The 24,737-nt window shown below is 35.6% G+C and overlaps 1 protein-coding gene and 1 non-coding gene across 3 annotated transcripts; one reads left to right on the top strand and one right to left on the bottom strand.

The window, feature by feature from the left end:
- The first annotated feature begins 151 nt into the window (after positions 1–151).
- Positions 152–13,514, top strand: l(2)gd1 (lethal (2) giant discs 1). 2 transcript variants are annotated; one of them, XM_073080303.1, is made up of 14 exons: positions 152–363; positions 2,090–2,303; positions 2,596–2,812; positions 4,574–4,926; positions 5,178–5,399; positions 5,791–5,882; positions 6,303–6,470; positions 7,209–7,380; positions 7,759–7,897; positions 8,450–8,680; positions 9,366–9,543; positions 9,978–10,129; positions 10,805–10,895; positions 11,131–13,514. In XM_073080303.1, the coding sequence occupies exons 1-14, from the start codon at positions 319–321 to the stop codon at positions 11,248–11,250; spliced, it is 2,394 nt and encodes a 797-aa protein (XP_072936404.1). In that variant the 5' UTR covers positions 152–318; the 3' UTR covers positions 11,251–13,514. The 2 variants fall into 2 exon arrangements, with proteins under 2 accessions (XP_072936404.1, XP_072936403.1); XM_073080302.1 differs by having other exon boundaries at positions 10,775–10,895.
- Positions 13,515–15,280: 1,766 nt separating this feature from the next.
- On the bottom strand, positions 15,281–15,354 carry TRNAI-AAU (transfer RNA isoleucine (anticodon AAU)). Its single transcript has one exon. It is a non-coding gene; the product is annotated as a tRNA-Ile (tRNA).
- Between the last annotated feature and the right edge of the window lie 9,383 nt (positions 15,355–24,737).

Here is a 24,737-nt window from a genome sequence, read left to right as displayed (position 1 = left end):
AAAATATTAAGTCTTCCCTATAAATTTCTTTTTACAGTATATTTATTTTGCATAGCATTTATTATTCGAAATAGTTTGTCATGTATAATGTCACAAAGGTATGACTGTCATTGTCAAATTCATTTACATGTTTGTAATCTGTCATCCTTATTTATGTCATTTCTTTTCTCTCTGTACGTCCACTGTTTGTTCTCGTCTCATAAAATATTTTCGGAAATAGAAAAAGAGAACAAAGGACGTGTTTTTTTTATTTATTCCAAACGTTAGTGTATTTTAGTCACATTTTACTAAATTAGTTAGTATCAAACTCATGTCATAATGTTTAAAAAACCGACTCCGGGAAAAAAGTCCAATTTGTCTCAGGTGAGTCACTGTTTGTATTTTTCTGTGATTGTATTATTTGCGAAACTCACGTATAGCTATTTATTATTAGTATTTGACCGCCAATACATTTATTGAAAGTATTAAAACTTAATTTTCTTAAATATTATACTTTGTTAAGATCAGCTGATAACTTAAAAACAAACCTGAGACATCGATTACACTATGAAAGTTTTTATTATACCCATTGTTTGCACAGAAAATGAGTCTATAGACATGATCTCATTCATTTTTAATTGCTCTGATTACAATATAAAGTTAGATGCCTATCTGTCCTTGGGTACTTACATAAAGGAATTTTGGAGAGGGTGGTTACTTACCGTCTTTGAGCCTTCTGATAATTCAGCTATTTTCAGTTACTGTCAGCTGATTTATGGGTTTTTTGCATAAATAATAATTTAGATGATTATTATAAGGGTGTAATTGGGTTACTTTACTTTATATACAAAACATGATTATTTAGATCTAGTTAAAAAAACTCTAAGATTGTATTGTCTGTACTTAAATTGAAAATTCTAATTATGTTAGAAAATATCTAATCCACATACGTAATAACTTTTGCAAGTCTAAGCAACTCAATATTTTAAGATGTGAAATAAAATTTTTGTGCACAATATTTTAAAAACTGTCTTCATATATTTTTTCATGAGTTTTTTACATTAATTTAGATGTTAAATGAATTTTCTACTTACACATACTTGTTAACAATTTTAATGTTACTGTGAATGTCAAAGGTTATGTACAATATCCTCATTGCAACTAGGGTCTTTATTAGTAAATAAATCATAAATAATCTCTATATACATTGTAAGTTTATTACTGTAATACATAGATTAGTAAAGATTACTCACTCCTAACAAGAAAATGTACCCAGTTTTGAGAATTGAAATAGTTGCGTAAAGAAGTTTTGCCACGTCTCCGTGCTAAAATGTCCCTAAAATATTTGAAATAATTATTTATTTATTTCGTAAATTACGTAATTATTACGTAAATTTGTTATTTATTCGTAAATTTTCTCTAAAAATGTTTTTATTTGTCAAGGATTCAAAAAAGAACTTACTAAAATAAACCGTTTGTGGCTTCATTCAATTTCAAGGCGGCGAAGTATCTTTACTAATCTATGCTGTAATAGTACATTTTGTTATCACTAATTCATAGGGGTCTATTAGGGGCTATCCACAAATTACGTCATACAAATTTCTTGATTTTTTGACCCCTTCTCCGTCTTTGTCACAGTTGGTCTCATTTTGTTGAGACCTAATCTCCCTAGTGTTTACATGTTTTGCATCTAGAAATTATTCAATTAGAACAGCAGTTTTGAAATTATTTTTATTTCTATTTAAATTATCTCCACACGTAATAAATAAGTAGATATATTACATTTCAAATGTGGTATTACTTAATGTAGGAAACCTCCCAACCCCTTATTACACAATGTCACACTTCGTTGCGCCCCTCCATCCCCTTTGACGAGTGACATAATTTATGGATGACACATTAGGATAATATACTATTTTGAGCTTGGGTACATTGGGCTTAGTTGTATTCCTATTGGTTTAGGGTTTGATAGACAAAATAATAATTTCTGTACAGCAAATTATATAGATGCTTACAACATTGTTGTCCGCAAAATATAATATACTGTTCACAAAATGTAATATACTGATAATTTTTTTAATAGAACAACAATTTTTTTTTTGTTTTTCAGTTTGGACTACTAGATGTAGATTTAGATGATGGTGACGATGAGCCAATGGATCTATCAGATGATGATACGGACTTAGAAGCGGAGTTAGCTGCAATAAGTGGTGGGGGTGGAGCTAGGCGGAAACCTCGGAAACCTGCACCGGTGCCAGCAGCTGATCTCGATGCTATGATAGCAGCAAGCTTAAAAGATGTGCCTTCGGATGATGAGGGCTCAGGTATGTATTTTATGACTAAATACATATTTCATGAGATTTTATAGATCAATAAATTGATATGTAAATTTCGTTCTAATATTGAATAGTAAGCTATGTATTATGCTAAAAAAAGAAATATGTATCAGCTTTTCATTTAATCAGAATAATTCATTTCATTCACCCTAGCTAGAGATGTTTAAACTTATTAAAATTTAAGTACATATAGTTGGAAAACTGTGCACTGACTCACATTTATTTAATATATTCAATTACGTAGTATCTCAGTGTAAATGCAGTTATCTTGTGTCCTTAGGTGATGATGACGATCCCGATCTCCTTAATGAGCTCCGCCAGCTGTCGATTGACGACGAGGAGGCTCCACCGCCGCCCGCGCGCGTGTCCCGCACGGCGCCCCCGCCGCCCGTCAGCGCCGACAGCAGCATCATCAGCTTCTTGCAGGACCGGATCACTAACTACACACAGGCTGAGAAGGCTGCGAAGGAGAGCGGGGAGAGCAGTAAAGTTAGAAGGTAGGTGACAGAGCTAGCTAATGGTCTGAATACCCTGATAGTGATAGATACTCTATAAATGACTATTGTGAATAACTTGCACACTAAATAATATTTGGTATATGTATACCACCTAATATTATTTAGTGTCATCATCAACCCATTATTGTCCCACTGCTGGGCACGGGTCTCCTCTCATAATGAGAAGGATTAGGCCATAGTCCACCGCGCTGGCCAAGTGCGTATTGGTAGACTTCACATATCTTTGAGATTTTTTTTTTTCTAAATCTCTTAGATATGCAGGCTTCCTCACGATGTTTTCCTTCACCGTTTTTAGCAAGTGATTATTAATTTCTAATACGCACATAATTTCGAAAAATCAGAGGTGCGTGCCTGGGATTTGAACCTCGGACCCCTCGATCGAGAGGCTGAGTTTCTTAACCACTAGGCTATCACCACCACTATTTAGTGTGCAAGTGTATAATTATGTATAAATTAAATTTCACTATATTCACTCAAACTTTTGAAATCAAACTTATTTAAATGAAATTTTATGAGTGTGTTTGGTTTGTTCTAACTTGATACAACATTGTTGAACCTAAGTTTTACATGATGCTGTTGATGAAATTTAGAATAAAGTGTTAGTATGTATTTATAAAATACAAATAATATACCAGTAAGGTTTTAAAGTACTATATCATTTGTAATCAACACAATTGTACAATAAATCATTTCTTATAAGTCAGGCTGCTCCGATCTGATAATTATTCTAAAAAAAAAGCTTATCTGGCAATTTATAAATTTCATGATTTCCCTTTCATAAATAACAGAAAGTTGCAAAAACAATCCTTATCAACTACACATAAATTTCCAATGCATATAGGGTACATTGAACCCTTTAGATAAGCATTACCCAATTAGAGTAATATGGACTGTCTCAGGCCTTTACAAGTTGGGAAGCCTGGATTTACCAGTTGCATATTTATAGGATTAGTTATTTAGTCATGAACTTAATATATATAAATTTAAAGACAAAACATTGGAACAGCTTTTTCTCCAATGTTACCGATTTTTTTGGTAATTCTAATTATTTAGGCTTATTCATATTAATTAAAAACTTTAGATTTTTAATGAGGATTATTGACGAATTTGGACTACTAGGACTACTATCACTAAAATAACTAATGAGTTAATTACCTTATTCAATTATTTACAAGCAAAGTTTTAGTCGGCATCTATTTTTCTTCAAAGTAATTTTAGTACCTTGACATTTCTAAGAATGTGATATTGTTCATCCTGATTAATATAAAATGTAGTGATGATAGCCGTTTATCCCACATCCTTATTATGTGGAGTCTGTATCGTAACTTGTGCTCATTGACCACACAATAAACACTTGATGGTACTAAAATAGATGATGACTCAGTTGAACATTACACAGGAACAATGAAATCAGTAGCTTTTTTTATAACTGGACTGCAATTATAGATTTCAATGGAGTATTTAAAAATGTTTTTTCATTTATAGTTTAAATTTATATGTTTAAATCTATATGTTTATTTTTAAGCATATTTATAGAATGTATTTTTTGTATAAGTTGTTGCTATTTTTTGCAGTTATAGTATTCAATAGAACATTTTAAAACTTGTGTATTCTGAGTATTCGCTTAAAAATATTTTTTCTACTGCAGTTAGTTATTGCTTTATTGTTGAAGCATGATTATGTTCATTTTGATATTAAAGTTTTCTTCAAATGTTATCGTACGTCTTATTTTTAAAATAGGTTCGGTCGTGGTCTGAAGACGCTCAACGACCTGCTCAAACAGGCGAAGGCGGGCAAGCCGGTCAAGGACGAGGACATTCCACCGCCCGTGAGCCTCGGGAAGCCGGCCAGCGACACCTCGAACGTTCCACCACCCACAACCCCAAGCCTTCCCCCACCAATAGCCCCAAGACGAACGGCTCCAATACCCCCAAGTGCCCCAGAACCCGCTTCCCCAGAGCCCTCAGCTCCGGAACCAGAGCCCGAAGAGCCTCCGAGCTTACCGGAGCCAGATCATCCGCCGCCGCCACCACCTAGGACAGAGTCGCAAGGATTGGATCCGGAAAAGTTACAAGGCCTACAAATGATTTTAAGTAAGTGTAAACTTTCACAAGACTCAAGTCTTCTCCATGGCATGTAGAGATCTCACACATCTTGCAGCACATTTTTCCTTGTAGTAGCATTGTTGAGCTGATGTTATGATTTTAAGAATTTGAGTTTTCGGTAGCCGCACATCTGATTGTCCACAGACAGCATTCCTCAATACTTGTTCATTATTATTGCTCTTGATGGCACATGACCATTAAATGTTAAATTCTGTAACTTCTATTAATATTATTTTTAGGACGGAAGGAAGAGTTCAAAGCTGCAGCGCTAGCCTCCAAGCATGCTGGTGATAAGGCAATGGCGTTGGAATACTTGAAAGTGGTGAAGCAGTTCGATATTGTGGTGCAAGCTTATCGCTCTGGTCAGGATATGGACCTCAGCGAGCTGCCCACTCCAGAGGCAATTGCTGCAGCATTTAAGTCTGAGCAGAGGAGCGATGATCAGATACAGCATTCTGCAGGTGAGTACGAATAAGTATATCATTACTAGAGGGGTTAACATACTGGTGCAGAGGGTTCTATGTTTAGTCCTTAGGAAATAATGAATTTAGATTTCTGTAAAATATCTGGGCGTTTGGCTGTGTACACCAAAACATCACTTAGAGAATGCACCCATAACATCACTTAGAGAATCCGTACAGGATGGTAGTTTGTATCACAACAAACTGTAAATATCAAACAGATATATTCAAACAATTCAGTAAAAAGATAAAAAAAATACAGACAAAAACTAGCTAGTATCGTATTTCTCAACATTAGTGCTACTATTTCTGGTTACACTCACAAAGCATACAATGCAAATACAGTCAGACATATGTCTTTGAGGACTAATATATAAAATATTATTTTCAGAACCAGAACCACAACCGGTAGCGGAGGCTCCCGCGCTAATAACGGCGTCCACTGTCGATGAGGCCTTGAAACAAAGGCTTGCTGCTTTCCAGGTATAGGGGATTCATTTAAAATTTAGCAGTAATTGGATAGTTTTGACCATTGCCATCTGTGGTCAGTCCCAGACAGAATTAGAGCCTAATCTGGGATTGGTGGATTGTGTGTGTGTGTGTGTGTGTGTGTGTGTGTGTAGTAAGTTTTAACATCTTATATTTGTGTCTCTTTCTTACCATACTATTCAAAAAATGACAGCACATGGCTTCAGATGTAAGGCAGAAAAATAGGTGGTCTAAGTTTTGGCGTCTAAGATTGTCGCCTCTTATGTAAGTCAGCCAGCACTCACACCATTCTACCGAAACGCAAAAACTTTCACGCCAGAAATAGACGGTGGTTTAAACCGAACCAAATTGGCGTTAACAACTTTGCACCTTCAAAAAACTGTTCATGATTACGAGTAATTCTTCAATCCACAGGAGCAAGAGTCGAAAGCGAAGGAGGAAGGTAACACGTCCAAGGCGCGGCGGATGGGCCGCATCGTGAAGCAGTACCAGGACGCTATAAGGTTACACGCGGCGGCTAAACCCTTGCCGCTGGACGAGTTGCCCACGCCAGCTGGGTTCGCGCCCTTTCCCACTGCTGGGGTGAGTACTTGGGTAGTTGATCTTTGTTTAATAATATAGCTACAGAATATATGACTACGATTACCCATGGAAATCTGCAAGTAACTCCATATAAAATGAATGGGCCGCATCGTAAGGCAGTATCAGGACGCTATAAGGCTGCACGGGGCGGGTAAGCCCTTGCCGCTGGACGAACTGCCCACGCCAGCTGGGTTCGCGCCCTTTCCCACTACTGGGGTGACTCATGTTATTAGATATTTTTTATATAAAAAGAATACTAGTAGCAAATGAGTAAGTAGTCCACCTGATGGTAAGAGGCACCTGCCGCCCATGGATATCTGTAATAACTCTCAAATAAGATTCGAATCCCACTTGAGATCAGCCACAAATGCTTTAACCTTACCATACTTTACGAACCATTTGATAGCATTTAATGCTGCTATTATTACTCGGAAATCGGTGTGGGTGTGGTACCTCTGGGCGTGGTAAGAAATGGTTCCAAAATCTTCAACTGTGATTTAAGAATGTCCAATATTGCTTCCGTTTGAATTCGCTTATTAAAACCTTTTGAAATTAAAATGGTAGATAAGCATTAGTATGCAATAGGATATTTATTATTAACACAGGACTTGAGTTTCAGAAATTTTAAAGGACTTATTATTTTGATCTATAATGAACCATACTATACTGTATTATGGTAACGGCCATTTAAAACCAAAGACAATGTTATTTACGTTAAGCAATATTATATTTGCACAGTCCCAGCCATCCCCGAGCCCCCCCAGCGCGCCGAGCACCCCGAGTGCGTCCAGGCCGCAGCCTCCAGCTGTAGCGGCCAAGCCCAAGAACACCAAGTATGAGAAGCAGTTGGCGTTATTGATGCACAGGCAGAAGGAGTTCAGAGAGGCTGCGTTGAAGGCTAAGAAGGCTGGTGAGTGGTGTTAAAATATAGAGAAAAAATAAACAGTTGCAGAGGCAGCAAGTAAGAAAGACAAACAATTAAATTTAATATTTGACAAATGAGTTAGTCGTTATTTGTCAATATTAAACCAATGTATTTAAAGAAACTCTTAAGACCAAACCAATCTCGGATTCGTCCGAAATAATTCAGCTAAAATTTCAGAATCATTTATTCAATTTTTCGGATAGGCTTAAAGACATGCAAAATAGTCTGTCAAACTGCTAATGTTGGTAATTTTTCCCAAGCCGGATATCGGTAAGTGCACCAGAGTAGAATATACTACATCTCTGAAAATCTTTCATGTGCTCCTTACTCATAGAATCATCGTTGGGCTATTATTTTCAACAGGTAACATGGAGCAGGCTAAGGAGTACCTTCGCGCTGCAAAGGGTTTCGACTCCGTCATAGAGGCGGCTCGAGGAGGGCTCGTGGTCGATTTCAAATCCTTACCCCTGCCGCCACAAGCCAAGAAACAGATTGAACACACGTGAGTTACATGTTCATCCTGTAAATGTATAACGCGTTCAAACAGATTTTGTAAGACCACCAGACCAGGACTAAGAAGTCCATAAAGCAATAATTCAAACAAATATAAAATTATCTTGAAATCTGAAGGCAATAATTCAGATGACGAATATAAAGAAAATTAAATATCTACTTCGCCGTTATTGAACTTGGCACCTTTTGCGTGTTAGAACAGTGACTTGACGTCACTGTATTTACAAAGAATTTTTTTAACGATTCTTTGCTTATCCCTATGGATAATTTTGGAAAAAGTTTAAATAATTTTATTTGAGTAGATGCAATGGATTTTCACGAACATTTTTTGTACCTATGTGCAAAAACATAAGAAATATGTTGATTTTACGGAAGTTATAATTTTTTCGTATATATTCTTTATTATTTTTTATTTATAAATCTATTTTTTCTATTTCCAGAAATAATTTCCAATATACAGTTTGGGTTAGACACTTTATGTTGTATTGTTCCCTCAGTACACAGTTTAGGTTAGGTTCTTTAAAATATATTGTTCCAACAGGTTCGACATAGTATCAGCGGAGGATTGCGACCCACCTGAGGATGTATCCATAACCCTGGACGACGAGGACGTGATCAGCCGTCTACACAGTCAACTCACGAGTCAACTGAAGTTGTGTCTGACCAACCGGGACCACTACCGCGCGATGGGCAACGTGGCCGAGAGCAACCGCTTCGAGCATCTCGCGGTCACTGTGAAGCAGGACTTGGATGTCGTTACGGTGGCTAAGAGGTGAGGAAGGAATCTTTAGTTGTTAAAAACCCATCCATAAAGTTCTTGTCTAATAATTTAAGACTAATTACCAAGAAAATATTTTTTTATATGATATTTGCGACAGCACCACTTCTGCCTTACTATAATGTTGTAAAGATAATGATTAGACAGTCTTTTTACAACACTATCTACGCTCATAGCCCTACAAAATAATATGTTTATAAAGGTAGTAGAGCCCTTTGTGGTTCGACTCCGGCGGCACCACCGCCACACCTATTTCTACCTAATAACAGCAGTGTTAGGCGCTGCTGTGTTCCGGTTTGAAGGGTGTGGTAAGGGAGACAGACTTTTCCGAGGCGTTCCAGCTTAGTCCTCAGGGGTAGCGGTGCATATGTGGCCGACCTCAGGTAGGAATATCTTATCTTACCTGGGGTTGATTACAGATGTTCATGGGCGGCAGTAGCCACTTACCATCAGGTGGACTGCATGCTTGTCTGCTACTCTAAATGCCATGGACACACAAAGAGTACACAAAAATCCAGAGGATATCCGTGAGATAATAAAATATAAAAGGTGTTGTTGGCCTCGTCTAAATTGTGGGAGTGACAGAGCCTATATTTTTAAGGAGTCAGATGTTTTTTTATAACATTTCTCTAACCTAGGTACTGTTTATGTCTGTTACATAATGTGTTAATACTTTCAGTCTCACTCAGAATCCTCCGAAGTTTCACTACGAGAGCAAACAGTTTTCAGTGGTGCAATGCAATACGGACCTAAAAGAGAACGACTTGGAGTTGACAATCGTGCGCGGCATCGCCTACAACGTGCCAAACCCTAAGGAAGTCGATACCTACGTCAAATTTGAGTTCCCTTATCCTCCGGTAAGTTAACGTTAAGTCCCTTATATGAGTTAATTTGCAAAACATTCAGTATTAGAAAAGGCAGGTGTACTCATATTTACCTACAATACAAATGTAAAAAGTTATACTTCTTTGGCGTTTTTGATAAAAAAAAATAAGTAAGAAGTTAAATTATTACAAAGCAAAAGATATTGCAAAATGATGCGACATTACACGGCACAACGTATAGTATCGTGTCATCCAAATATTACATTCTTTATTCTTCTGTACAACTTGTAATATTTACTAGCCATCTTTGTCATGTTAATTTTAGTTTCCAGTTTTTTGTAAAAATATCACTGTCACCATTTTTCCCAATATCGAATTCCAATTTCTACTTTTTTTCTCTAATCTGTATTTCTGTATTATATTTTGTATTATATTCTATAATCAAATATCGTTCATATCGTTTCCAGGACGCGCCCGTATCCGACCGTACGGGTTTAGTAAAAGACACGAACAGCCCGCAGTACGACGCGGTGTTCCCGCTCGCCATACACCGCACTGCCCGGCCTTGTCTACGAGTGTTCAAACGACACGCTATCAAGTTGCAGGTTTACTCCAGAGGGTGAGTATTTTTAAGTGTTTACCCCCAGACATTAGAAGTACTTTGTTAGATATTTAAATATCGTCTATTAAATATTTAGGTATGTTTATCTGTCATACGTCCACTATTATACAATGTAAGTAAGCATGAGTCAGTACGTTCAATGTTAGCCCTCTGCGTCCCTCAATGCCTTAGTATTAAATTTTCACGGTTAGTTGAGTAGGTACGTCCCTTGAGAAGGGAGGAGTATCTAGCATCTTCTGACTATAGATAAATAATACTTCGTTAAAATTAAAATACTATTATTCATCTTCTGGATTAAACGTCACTCTATTGCTATGATATTGTCAAAAAGCAGCGACGTTTTTCCAGGATGATACCACTAGGCATACATTGATTAATATAACATACTCGTATATAATTTTTTTTTCATTATTTAGCCGACTAAGTATTACTGTAAAAGTAATTAACAACATTTATAACGTCTCCACCTTTACTTTTTACTAACTACCTACTACTTAAATACTTTACTTACTTTGTTACTTTTTAAATTTCCATCCATACAGTGTCCCTGTAAATTTTACACGTCGAATATACATACAGTAGGATCCATTGTTGTAGTGTATAGTGTTGTAGTGTAGTGTTGTAGCGGTAGTGTTGTCGTAGCTGTTGCTGTGACGCGCTGTTGTGTTGCAGCGGCTGGTTCTCCAAGGACACGCTGCTCGGCGCCGCCACGGTGAAGCTGGCGCCCCTGGAGACACAGGTCACGCTGCACGAAGCTTTTCCTGTGAGTTTTTGTTTTTTTTTTAAATTGTAGTATTACTAATTTGCATCACCGATTTTTGGATGTTAGAGGATGACGTTAATCTGTATTTAAAGTCATGAAGATATTAGAGTCAAGAAGAAACTTGAATGCTGGAAATCTTTCCGCGGTACTATCAAAAGCGATGAGTAAACTAACTCTTATTTACGTTGCACTGCAGTGGAATCGTAATTAATGATACATTCATCCAAATTTCCAGCTAATGGACGGCAGAAAAGCTGCAGGCGGATCTTTGGAAGTGAAGCTACGAGTTCGAACGCCGCTGCTACAACAGCAGTTTGAAAACACCACACACCGGTGGCTCGTCATAGACAGTTAGAGCGACTGCTCCCGCATCGCTAAGATGTTACACGTGTCTAGATGCTGCGTTGCAGAAGATATCAAACGTGGATAGTGGCTCGATTTTATAATAATACAAGCGTAAATTATTACACTTTTAGGTTCTTTACATAGTGCCCGAGTAAAGTCCTAAATAAGCTACTTAGAGATTATGTATCGAACAAAAATATGATATTGGCTTAACTTATTAATTTATAAAATACATCTTCTCAGATAATGTGAAAGGGACCTTAACTTTTATAGGGAGTATGTATATAGGGCATTGTATATCAATCCATATAATACTCATGACGAGAAGACGAATACAGTCGTGTATTACTGTTTTTAAATTGTTTTCCTAAGACCCAGTATTCTAGGCATATGTAGTATCTTTACGATGCATAGAATATAAAATATGTTAGGATTATAATGTTTTAAGTAAATTAAAGAGGATTGGCAGCTTCATGTAGTTGGCGTTAACACCGTACGTGCCAAACATTCAGCACATAATCTCATAAATAAAACAACGTGAAAATTTCTATACGGCACATTCAGCAGCGCCTCTAATAGTTAAAATTATTGACAAACACTTACAAAATAATGAAATTTTTATAACGATTTTTTTCCTATTTTATGAGTGTGCTACAAATGTCATGCATCTTGCTTCAAAGAATATTAAAGTGTCTATTGAAATATTTTGAATTAAAATATGGAGTATGACTTGGTTCAGGAAAATAAAATATTTATGAAAAATGGTGGCTTTAGTATTATTATGTTTCTCGCTTATACATTACAGAGAACGAGTGAGACGTAAATAGAAAGCGTGCATTTTTTAATTATAATATTTATTGAACCAAAGTTTGTACGGCACAACTTAGAATTAAAAAGACTTGTCGTAATAACGCAGCCTGTTTTAGCCTAAACTATTTTGATCAACTAAAAATAATTTTCTTTGCAAAGCTAAAGAATGGATTATTGGTCATTAAATCTATTTTTTTTTTGCTTTTCAGTAATATACCAGTTTGTAAAATATGTACAGGAGTTTCTAAGAAACACATTTATATAAAACATCGAAATAAAATTTATAAATGTAAATTGGTGTATATTTTAGTATTTGTTAAGGCAACCATTGAGTGTAATAAAAGTCAATAGTAAGCAATTTCGGTCCATTTGTACAAAATACGAATAAATTTCCCTGTAAAATATCTTAAATAGTACCATTCCCTTTCATTTTGTTATTCTTGTTCTTCGACCGGAAAGGAGCTTCCAACATGACGCTTCTATGCGAAATGGTGGAGAAATATGCAAAGCCTATGAATATTCTTAGTATTATATAAGTTGCTTATTCAAGTCAATCCAAGATTAGACTAATTCTGCACTTCGGAGCGAGTTTACATTTATTTATACGAGATTATTGTAATATAAAAAATATCCGATGGGAGTCTTTTTTTTCCCCGTCTATAGTTTCATGTAATCATTAAATGGTTATAATGTGAATACTAAAATATATATTTATGTAAATTAATTATACAATATGCACTCAAAAAATCTATAATACTATTGTGATATGTAATGTAATATAATTATGGTCTGTATTTGAAAATGTTGTTTGGTATTTTACACATTTCATAAAATATATAAATCATTTTTATAGATCTGTAAATCTCTTATTTTTTTCTCTAAATACCGCCTTCCAGTTGATGGTAGAACTCAATAAAGTTGCAGTGTCCCACTCGATGTTTATTGTATTTTTGGTATCGTTCTTAATATTTATGTATTTGCGATTCGCGTAACCTTGTCCGAAACTAATATTTCTAGAAAAATACTTTATATGAATGAGCAATGTATTATATTTGTTACAGATTCTTTGATTCTAAATTCATAATAATACAGAGAATACTTTTGATTGGTCACAAAATTTGATATCTAGCAAAATAGGTACTAAAATGATTTCCACTCCGATTTCCACTTAACGAGTCCTACGACCATGGTTACAAAACATAATCCAAAAAAGAACAATGTGCCAATTAAGTGGAATGCGGTGCAATGAAGTGTTTATTTAATTATATTAGGATATTATTTTTTAAATTAATTTCATGTGCTGTCGTATATCTTAATTTTATGTCGCATTTATATTTTACAATTAATGTAAGAAAGAAAAATGCAATCGACACGTTGCTTTACTGTTCTGTAATTATTGTAGATACTGATTATTGTTATAAATATAGTTGATTGTGGTGACGAATAAATGATTATCAAATTGAATATTTGTTTAACTTATTACTAGTTTGTAGAACTCTGTGGTGCGATGCAAATTAAGGGCAGTGTTGCTGCGGGCGTAGTAACGCTCTTAATAACAGTAAATATAAATTATTAATAACGAGCATAGTCATAAAGGATAGTGACGCATCAGACCGATCTCAGTATGTCTATTTGGGATTACTGAAGTTCTCTGGTTTAAAGGGTGTATCAGTGTTAGGGAGACAAACATAGACCTGTGAGACATACTTATCATAGGTGTTCCAACTAGCCCTCAGGTTAGCAACACTTCTGTGACCAACCTCAGATAGGTGTATTTATCTGGAGTTTATAACAGACTGTCAAGGGTGGCAATAGTCCCATCAGGTAGATTGAATCACTGCTTGCTGGTTCGCTACTTCTATACAAAAGATACATGTCTTTTGCATAGTACAACACAATACATATTACTCGATATTACGACTTAACTTCACAGCTATTAAACTTTACTATTCGGTACAAAGTTCCGGTGTGCTCTACAAACTGGTTCATGTGATTACACGGGCGGCTCACCTTGACTTTGAGACTTACGCGACGCATATTAAAATAAATTCGGTGCAGGAAAGACTATCGATATGGAAGTGAATTTTAATTAACCAGCTTTGTTATGAAGATGAACCTGTTTGTCGATCATAAAATTGGTTTGGTTTGTCAACAAAACAAAGTATGCAAGGGCATGACTTTAGTTAGACTAGATGGACTTTATTCTGTTTGTGTCGGATAATTATTTTATTATGATTTTGGTTGCAAAAAAGAAAACATCCTATGTCTCTAGAACACGTTTGCCCATAGATGGATTGATCTCTAATATGACAGAAATCCTACTTAAAAGTCGATAGAATGCGTTATTGTCCCTGAGGACAAATGCGGAGTGTCTTAATTTACTGCCTTTTCTAAAGAACGTTTTTCTATTAACGCTGTAGTATTCTCATTTTTAAATGAGAATAGTGTTACCTATTATTATCATGCAGAAATAGAGGTGGCCATGGAACCTAAGCATTTGACCATGAAGACTTCTACTAGCTTTAAAATGGAAACCCTTATGAAAGTCTTAGCAATTATTTTCGGATGTTACAAAGTTGCAGTCAATAAATAGATCCGACACGAAGTGTATGTAATATGAGCTGATCAAATATTTACTGTTGATTATTGTATGCACTAAATAAATCTAATCGATTTTAATATCGTAATTGGGGCAAATCTTTTCACAGGTATATTTTATTATTTGGCCAAATTGCGACTCCATTACTTATGATATAAAGTTCTATAATAAATGGCTACTAGTGAGTAAAATGTATTCAAAGGGCAAATATAACTGGTTTCCGCCAGATATAGATCGTGATTCGTGAAGTATTGTTTAGCAAAATAATAGCAAATGTTTTTGTCAAACAATTTGTGACATTTATTTTTATTTATCATCGCTCGTTATGTAAACGTATACTTTTTTGAAAATATATATATTTTTACATAAAAATATACAAATGAATTAAATTGGCTCAATGTTAATAACTTGGTCAGTTATTTAAAATATTTACAACTGATAAAGTAATAATTTACTTAAAGTAATGTGTTTATATAAAATATATAATATTACTGACAAAACTGTTATATTGTAATAAATTTAATAATGCAATAACAAAAAAATAAAAAAATATATGAATGTTATTGTAGAAAAAATTAAATTTAAATAAAATGCAAAAAATAAAAAATAATTGCAATATGCAAAAAATAATTGGCCCATGAGGGGATCGAACCCGCGACCTTCGCGTTATTAGCACGACGCTCTAACCAACTGAGCTAATGGGCCGATGCGTGCTCTCTTGAAATACTCGAACGTATTCCTCGTGTCATGTATCGTATACGTAATGATGTATATGGGCGTGGTAAAGGTTACTTTTACGTTGATCTACAATAGACTATGAAATGAAATGCTCTTTGATAAAGTCGATCTTTCTGTCTCAATAGTATCTCGCACTTGTAATAAGTGTGGCATGAACATTTTGAGTGGTCTTATCCTAGTAATAAAGTCTATATTCGGGTGACAATAGTGTTAATGTACTTACCTTGCAAGCACATTGCGTACATTTACTCAACACATTGCCAAATAATTAATTGTTGTTATTATATAAACTAGTTATAAACGCGAATAAGTAGTACTTTCTTATAGCTACAGGATAACCTGTACAGTATTACCATTGAATGTGTTAAATTAATAAAAGAAAAAAAATTGAGATTTTGACGAAGGTTTTTAAGGAATTAGGAATTATTGTTTTTATTGAAGTATAATAAAAATGCAGTAAAATCTCCAAAAAAATTGGGTATGTTGCTCATATACTTTACAAAACGACGAGGAACTGAGAGAGTATTTCTCTATTTCGAATTGTAATCCGTATTAAAACAGTTTAAAATACTTCATAATGCGAGGCAAACATGTTTAGCATAGGTATGTGTTTGATTTCACCGCACAGAATAAATTATAGAATTAATAAATTATATTCCATTGTAAAGGATGCCAGTATTATTAATTTAAGTGGGCTATAAACTTAATAAGGCTCATCAATAAACATGTTAAACTTGTATTGTAACGGTATAATTAATGTTTTTGTTTTGGAACGCGGAATCGATTAAACCTTCATTTTTAACTTGAAGGGTGTGGCGCTAATAAAAAACACATTTTTATTAGCGCTGGTTTTAAGACGTTGTAATGAAAAGTTTGTAACGAATTTTTTGTCCATACAAAAAAGTAGGGCTGGAAATTCACTTTCGATTTTAGTTTCGTAAATGAACCGCTAGAGGCGCTGATTGAACCTTCATGCCTCGGGACATGTTCATGCGATTCATTAATAATAATTTGCAACTTTTTCTGGAAACGTATTGTAGTTTACCAAATATCTAGGCTACGTTAATTTTATATTATCACGTGATCGGCTTATCTTATTTGTTTCTGTCTTAAAAATGTAGTGTTAGAATTTTTCCCTCGGTTTTAGTTTCCTAAATGATCCGCTAGAGGCGCTGATTCTAGCTTTGTGCGTTTCATCAAAATTATCTGCACCTGTTTTAGAAAAAGAAATACATTAGCGATTAATGATATTTGCATTCGTTTATATATATTTTAGAACGGGTGACGTATTGGCAGTCTATTAATCTAGTAAATTCAAATCATAGGGCAGGTCCGAACTCTGAATTAAAAAAAAAACAGCGTAACCCGTCACGCGTAAACAGAAATCACGTAACAACAAAGTGGAGAGTATTTAGCTCTGTCCAGCGATGACGTGCGGGGGTTAAGGAACTTCCGCGCGTATTTTGCATGGCGCCAGACCGGTTTGGCCAAGTGCCCAGCTATCATAGACTTATAGATACGCTCTGGATGAGCTCTGCTAAGCGACCGTGTTATTGTGGACAGATGTCGCATATTAAATGTCATGTACCTATACTATATCTATACAAATAAAATTAAATTAAAGTATCTGTTTTTAATGTCCTATTTCGGCCTAATAACAGCTGTGTTAGGCGTTGCTGTGCCGTTTTGAAGGCTGTGGTAATTACAGGTAAAGTAAAGATTACAGGTGTCCATAGGCGGCAGTAGCCACTTACCATCAGATGGACTGCCTGCTCGTCTGCTACTTCTATATTATAATAAAAAAAGAAATGTCAAAATAGCTTGTTACTAACTGCACATAGGAGGTATATTATGTTATATGGGACTTATAACAAAAACAGTTATTTACATTTTTAACAATTTCTGTCTTTCTGTCCGTCTGTCTGTCTTGTGAAAAATTTAAGTTAGAAGTTTAAGTTTTTGTATAAAATTTAATAAACGAAGACGCAAACAGTGATTGACATGAATGTTGTAAGTTTTATATGAATCATTATGATCAAACGGTCGAAAAAAATCTTAGATTTGAAAACTTTTTGACAAAGTGAACGATAGTGACGTCATATTTTTTTCGTGAAATTAAGTTCAACTGTTAATCTAATAATTGCAGCTCGTTTATAGAGGGGGTATAATCAGCAGATATAATATAAATGATATCTGGAAATTAGACCCAAATTTACCGTATTTTCTTTATATTCGACTGGTTGTGCTTCCTGATAACAATGCAACAGGTTTGAGAGGATTTCTATTATTTTAAGTCTATGTTAGCTGTTATTCGCCAAGTCGGTAAGTACATTCGATTCTGACTATTTGGAGTGACTGGAATAGTCTTACCCTTTCAGTTACGACCCGGGGCTTTCCCGTGGGACTAGAAAAATGTAGTATAATATGCTATTTATTAAAAAAAAATAGGATATGCGTCAGGCCTATTCTAGATTGTTCGTCTGCGGTGTTTGTTTTGGCAACGAGCTAATGTCATTCTTCAATGCTCATGCAACATTGATTCTCGCGAACAATTCGCCGAGTAACTCGCCAAACAATGACGATTCACTCGATGTGCACGAATACAGACGCGACTTTGATTTGGGCTAAAACCTACACCCCGCGGAGATCGGTATTTAAAATTAATCTAACCGAAAATATTCCTTTCTGTAGACATCCACCTACATCCACATTTGACCTTCTTTCCAAAAATAACTTCAGATGGCTCAGTTACAAATACTCAGAAGATCCTTTACATATAAGGTCACGTAGTGACGTCACGGGAGCTCCAGGCGGAGCTAAGGTCACAAAACCGAAGGAACAAAAGGTCACAGCCTTTTTTGGAATTACATTTTTTGTATCATCAATTTTCTATTAATAACATTATTAATTTTGTCTGAAAGGTTTTAGAAGAATATAAAATATCATCCAGTGTTTATTTTTTATGAGTGATATTACACTATTTTTATTTTTCGTTATTAGTATTTATCGTTGGTCACTCAAACAAGAAATTGGACGTTCAAGTGGCACCGGAAAAAACTGCTTAGCTTAAGCGACATGGTAGCTTTGCATCATAGAGTATTATTATATACAGGGTACCTTGCATCTATCACTCACGCAATAATAGCCAATGGGTGGTCAGCCCAAGTCTGTTTATCCATGGAACGTACGCCATACGGAATCCTAGCACGGGTCTATAAATATAGAAAACTTTACAAAAACAAAGTTTTAGTAAAAAGGAGCGTTTCTTCAACAAGGGTTTCTACCCTTTTTGAAGCCATAGTTGGGACCATATTTGGCGGAGTTCGCGAAGCATATAGGTATTTTTTAAATTTAATGTCAGGTATTAATCATTAACTCTATCCCGTGATTTCTATCAGAGAAAGTGTACCAATGTAGTCTGCGGCAGCAACACGGGAAAGATAGAGAAATTCCTAGACAATTTTCAAGTGCGTAAGCACCAATGTTACGCGTATCAAATACTTATCACAGTACGGCACGTCACGGTATTGATCTTTTCCGTTCATTCATGTTGTTCAGTTTAGTTTTGTTAGCAAGATCGGAGCCTTTGTCGGTATATGAATGTCTGCCAAACAGATTGTAGCTTTTCATTTGAGGGCTGTGTCAAGAGGAACAGTTTATACACAAAATAAACACATTTCCTTATTTTAGTGAGTCGACAATTGCTTAAAAGCCGGTATAGACTAGTAATTACAAACTCGGCATTTCGGCAACCGGAGGAACAAAATCTTAAGATGTGTGCAGTCATTTATATAGTCAAAGTAATGTTTAATATGTGTTTAAATCAACTCACCCTTTAAATCCAGTTCACGTTCAAACAAATACAGCAGAACTTCCACAGTTGTAAGGGAGAAATAGGCGTGGTCCTGTGTTAGTTCTATAACTTTTAAAGTCAGCAAATTGTATTGATTCCCCGGAAATTTTTCACAGAAGCTCTTTATATAATTTGTATCTTTGGGTGAGTGGTAAGAAATCAAGATCTACCCCCATATAGACATATATTTATTTTTTACTTTTTCCATACTGTTGCTATAACTAGTGTTTGAAATTACATACGAGTAAATTCGCGTTTAATTTTTTTGTAGAATTTTCCGCGAATCAGTGTGTTATCATATACGTGAACTTATAAACAAAACCTACGTCGCCGTTGCGCTACGATCGATACGGACTGAAAGTTAACTCAAATAAGGAAAATCTGTACTAAGAAATCTTTTTGCCCAATAGTGGGAGTTAATCCCACAGTTAGGGATAAAAGATTCCCATTTCCACTGGCACTGTGACAAGCGCGAAGTTCAGAACGGTTGAGGTCTACATTTCTTCTTTTTCATTAGCTTACTGCTAATGAAAAAGAACTGCTGTTTACGTTAGGCTACTTAAAGGCATATTTTTCTATAATTACAAATATGCATAGTTATAATTAATATTCCAAACCTAGATTCCAGAATATTGTCAATACAAATTCATATCAGTTATCATAAAATAAATTATGAATATCTTTTATCAATCAATCAACAGAAAACGTAACATTTTCAAACCAGTTAAAAAGTAATCTCAGCCTATATTTACGTCACTTTAGTATAATCAGTACTACGCCGGTTACTTCTTACCGGCGGTTTATTTCCAAGAATCTAATTGACGACCCCGCCCGGCGACTTCATTCACGTGCGAACGTAAACACTGCCGACACTGCGCCGCGATCGATACAGCCTGCGGAACTACAGAAAAAGCAAAGCAAACTTAGATTAACTTTGGCTAAGTAACAGTTAATTAGATTATGGTTTGAAATTCGTCCTCAAACTGGAGAACCAAGATTCAAACTTTACGCACGTACCTACATTCAATTTTTTGAAATTTAATTTAAAGTTGAATGCATGAATTGTTTTCATATGTTTAAACGGCGAAAGAAAATAAAATCTATGTGATTAAGAGTTCTCTGAAATAAAGTTCATAAAGATGAATGAAGTCCTTCAAGGCGTACTTAGCTATCACAGTCGACTATTACCACACCCTTCAAATCAGAATACAATAACAATTAATTTTGTAAAGCTGAAAAATCTTGTGGCGGTACCAATAGTTGAACGATTTTTTATTTGTGTATTCTATCTGAATATGGCGTTAGTTAACCTGTTTTATTCCGTGTTTTGCGTGGGTAGTAATTGACGTGAGAAAACCCTTAACTCGTTTCCTGCTGTGAATCGCAAAACTTTCTTTTTTGCGAATTGAATCTTAAGTTTTCATTCTAATTTTATATTTTCATTGTTTATCCGCAGGGGTCCTCATTTCAACGTGGGGTTGGTTAGTGCGTCATAGGACCGCGCTTTGATACGATACTACGTCTTAAATCTTTCGACAAGTTTATTTTTGTTTTGAGATTTTGCAAACTGCGTAAAAGTAACATTCTGATGTTTCTGCTCGAGTCCCTTGTAAACAATTAACATAAACTAGTGTAACATCTCACAGGCCAAAAATAAGTTGAAAATAGTTTCTTTTACAACTGAATTTAGCCCGTCCAACGTAGGTTGTCTGTACAAAACTTTAACCCTTTAAGTTGGTGTCAGGAGACAGGACAGTAATGTGTTAATACCAGTTGTTATCAAACGCCGGCCGGCTCCGGTTTTCATTCACGTGCAAACGTAAACATCGGCGGCCTCGGCATTGCGCCACGATCGATACAGCCTGCGAATGTCAAGTTGAAGGGGGCGCGTTGACGTCAGCCGCCCACGCCGCCCGCCCGGGGGGCACGCGAATGGAGCTAATACTGGTTTCAGGAATATTTTTCAACAGAAAAATGAAAATATCATTGGTTGATAGAAACTGATTGTTGTGTAGGTGTAAGTGGGTTATATAGAGTATTTTTGTTAAATAAATGATTTAACGACGAGCTACGAATCTCGTAATATAAACTATCGAATGATTTTGTAGTTTAAGATAATTAACTACGAAAGACTGGAGGACATGGTTTACGGAATTATATTTTGATTTTTTCACCAAAGAACATTAATAAAATTTTACTGGTAAACTTACAGAAAAAATTCCTGAGTTGCGAAAAAATGAAATGGTATAGTAATGTTCGTAGCACTCGTAGGCGGCTACAGTGTGAAACGTAGGCGGCGTAGCAGAGGTCAAGCATATATTACTTTTCAAAGGCTATACGTATTAGTATATACGAATACGTAGTAGGATGTTTATCATTAAAGTTTAAATTAAATAGTCTTTAATGCACTGAATATTTACTGAAAATAATAGTTAAAAGAATAATAATAAGGATTTTTTTTATAGTAAGAAAATAAGTTTGTATAAGTACTTCCTTAAAATATTACTAGTGAACATCATTGTAGATTGCATAACCATCGTGACGGAAGGCGCTGTGAAATTATTTATGGGAATGTGGAATGTGGATATTCTACTACTTAAATATTTAGTATGGTGTTGAAATTTTCCATATTGTCGGTAAATATTTTAGACCTTCGATTTATATCGATATTTTGGGTTAAATTTATAAAAAGAAACCATGTATTGTTGTATCAATAATTATGCGTCAATTCTGTTCCAATTGCATGGGGGAGACTCGTGCATCCAAGTATCATTCAGTGCCCACGTTTATGATAACATCAGTGAAGAACCTGAGCGGTAGTCACCTCATCACTGAGTGTTTAGATAAGCGCTATCAGAAGTTACTGTTTTTTTCAATGACACACTGTGTTACTGGTCGGTGTGTGACGATCATTTCCGTTTAGTCATTCGGACTAAAACTAGAGGTGCCAGGTTCGTTAGCTTTCGGGTACTGAAAATCAGAATGAAAAATGTATTACAATCATCAATTCCGTTCCTCTTTGGAGCTCGAGTGACCTCTTAGAGTGACACGTTTGGGCCATAGTTCACCATGCTTGCTAAGTCCGAATGGTACGCTTCACACAGCCTTGACAGCTTTTTTAAATACTCTCAGGTAATGTTTTAATTCAGTTTTTTCAGTGTAAACAAATGTTACACTTAATTGACATCATACGTAGGCTTAAGCATTCATATATGTAGGCATGTATTTTATATAAGTGTGTGACGTAAATCGCGTTAGACTTCCCCGAAATTATTGAGCACGCCGCTACCCTACCCATTATTTACCCTTGGGCGGGGGTTGGCGTACGTCACGTTTTCTACAGGAAAAAGTAAAATTGCTCGGCTTTGTTTAATAGGGCTTATAGCTAATATAAAACAAATATGTATCTTTTTTTTGGGTTAGTTTTAAGTTCCTTAGAATTTTCATTAAATGTAAAAAGATAAAACAGACGATTAATTACTAAAACGAGAAGTATAAACTTACTCGTTCATGTTCGACTTACATCGACGTATGTACATCTCTTGTTTTCTATTTTGTTCAAGAATAGATATAAACTAGATGTCGTTTAGTGTTTAAGTGGAATATATCTATTTTAAATATTTGGAAGCAGTATTTTAATGGGTAATTCATGTATGTATGTTACGTGACTATTAAAATATTATCGCTTGTAAGGATGGTTAAAACACCGTGAAAAATGTATATCTTTGAAAACTATACATAACTTTGTTAAGTGTATGTGAAGTTTAATCATTTTACATAGTGTGAGCTATGCCTTGATTTTAGTATCAAAACAAGACATAGTTTATTTTATTGATCAAAGGCCCAGCAATGGGAAAGCCTAGGTTAAATTTAACAGCAACAGTTACGCAAAGCATTTTCTATTTTCAGCGATGTAATCATAGCGAAAGCTTGGTTTTGCGTAACTTAGAAATTACGACGAATCTCGAAGTACGCGAAATCCTTTCGAAATCCGACCGTGACGTAGATTGGGTCTCTACGCCGCTACGCAATGTGGCGCACCCACGCCATTCAAATGAGGGTATTGCGAAACGCGTGGAAGTTAAATTCGTCTTCTTAGGAACTTCCAAGTTCTTTAGCAGTATTGGTACAACTGATGTCCTACAAGTGAAAAATTCTTATGAATACAAATAAAAACTTTGAGCTTTTGAATATTTGTCCTCTGGCTTCACCCTTGTAACGCTGTTTAGACGAGAAAAGTATTGTATTGTATTTGAATTGCAAAAAACATCTATATTTGCGTTAATTTGGATTGAAAACCGAAACATAAACAGTACATGTACATGTCCACATGATACATGTTCAATACACGTACTATAACATATACTTTCGTAGTTACATTTAACACATGCTATTACATATTTCTGCCTTCAAATTAAAATGTAGCTGGTGTGTATTAGTTTGAAGGGTGTGGTGAGGCAAAGTTAAAGTATGTACTTATACTACGTATCGAGTTACACACATATGTACATTTAACAGCACCGTTAGCGTTGTTTAAAGGGAGTGGCACGACGTACAAACTTATCCGAGACGTCTAATAAGTCCTTAATTTATCTGATCACAATTACATAAAACTTGTGCTATTTTTAAAGTCGAGGTTTATGTAACAAAGGGGTGCTCAATTTATCTAAGAATAACATTATATTTTTGTGTGATAAGGACTGTAATATGGAGCTTGAATATAGATTTCTTACACTTCTGACGTAGATAGGCTTGTGTGGGCGAAACTCGGCCAGGCTCCGCTGCTGATTACGCGAAATTGGGCTAAAACTTGGGTGGGACTTTATTTTGTCAAATATCGCCTTACTGATTATAATCAACAGTTCTTATTATATTCTGGGTTAATTAATGTCCTAAACGTCTTTTGTCTTCAATTCTTATGAACCGTGACTTCCGAAGTACTACTGAATGATATACTTGCTTTAACGGAGAAGGAAAATTTTCTATCTATTTCGTTCGTCTTACGGAGAGAACATACGAGAAACAGTGAGTTAGTAAATTGTTTGAAGGTGGTAGAACCCTTTGTCGTTCCACTCCGGCGGCACCACCGCCACACCTATTTCTACCTAATAACAGCAGTGTTAGGCGCTTCTTTGTTCCGTTTTGAAGGGTGTGGTAAGGGAGACAGACTTTTCCGAGGCGTTTCAGCTTAGTCCTCAGGGGTAGCGGCGCATCTGTGGCCGACCTCGGGTAGAAATATCTAATCTTATCTGGGGTTGATTACAAATGTACATGGGCGGCAGTAGCCACTTACCATCAGGTGGACTGCATGCTCGTCTGTTACTCTATATTATATTATAAAAAAATAGACGACAATTCAACGGGTAATTGTCACCGATGCTCACTGGCGACTGGCGACATAAGTCGTCGTCGGTCGCTGACGTCACGTGGTGATGGTCATTGACGATTATCGTCGGCTATCGCTTGTGTAGTAGTTTCCGTAGTCGCCTACTAGGAC

Source organism: Epargyreus clarus, unplaced genomic scaffold, assembly GCF_041222505.1.
Source record: "Epargyreus clarus isolate Ecla_fem2 unplaced genomic scaffold, WU_Ecla_fem_2.2 ptg000015l, whole genome shotgun sequence".
NCBI classification, from domain to species: Eukaryota; Metazoa; Arthropoda; class Insecta; order Lepidoptera; family Hesperiidae; genus Epargyreus; species Epargyreus clarus.
The sequence above is the reverse complement of the archived record's forward strand: the minus strand, read 5'-3'. Positions and strand labels throughout refer to the sequence as shown.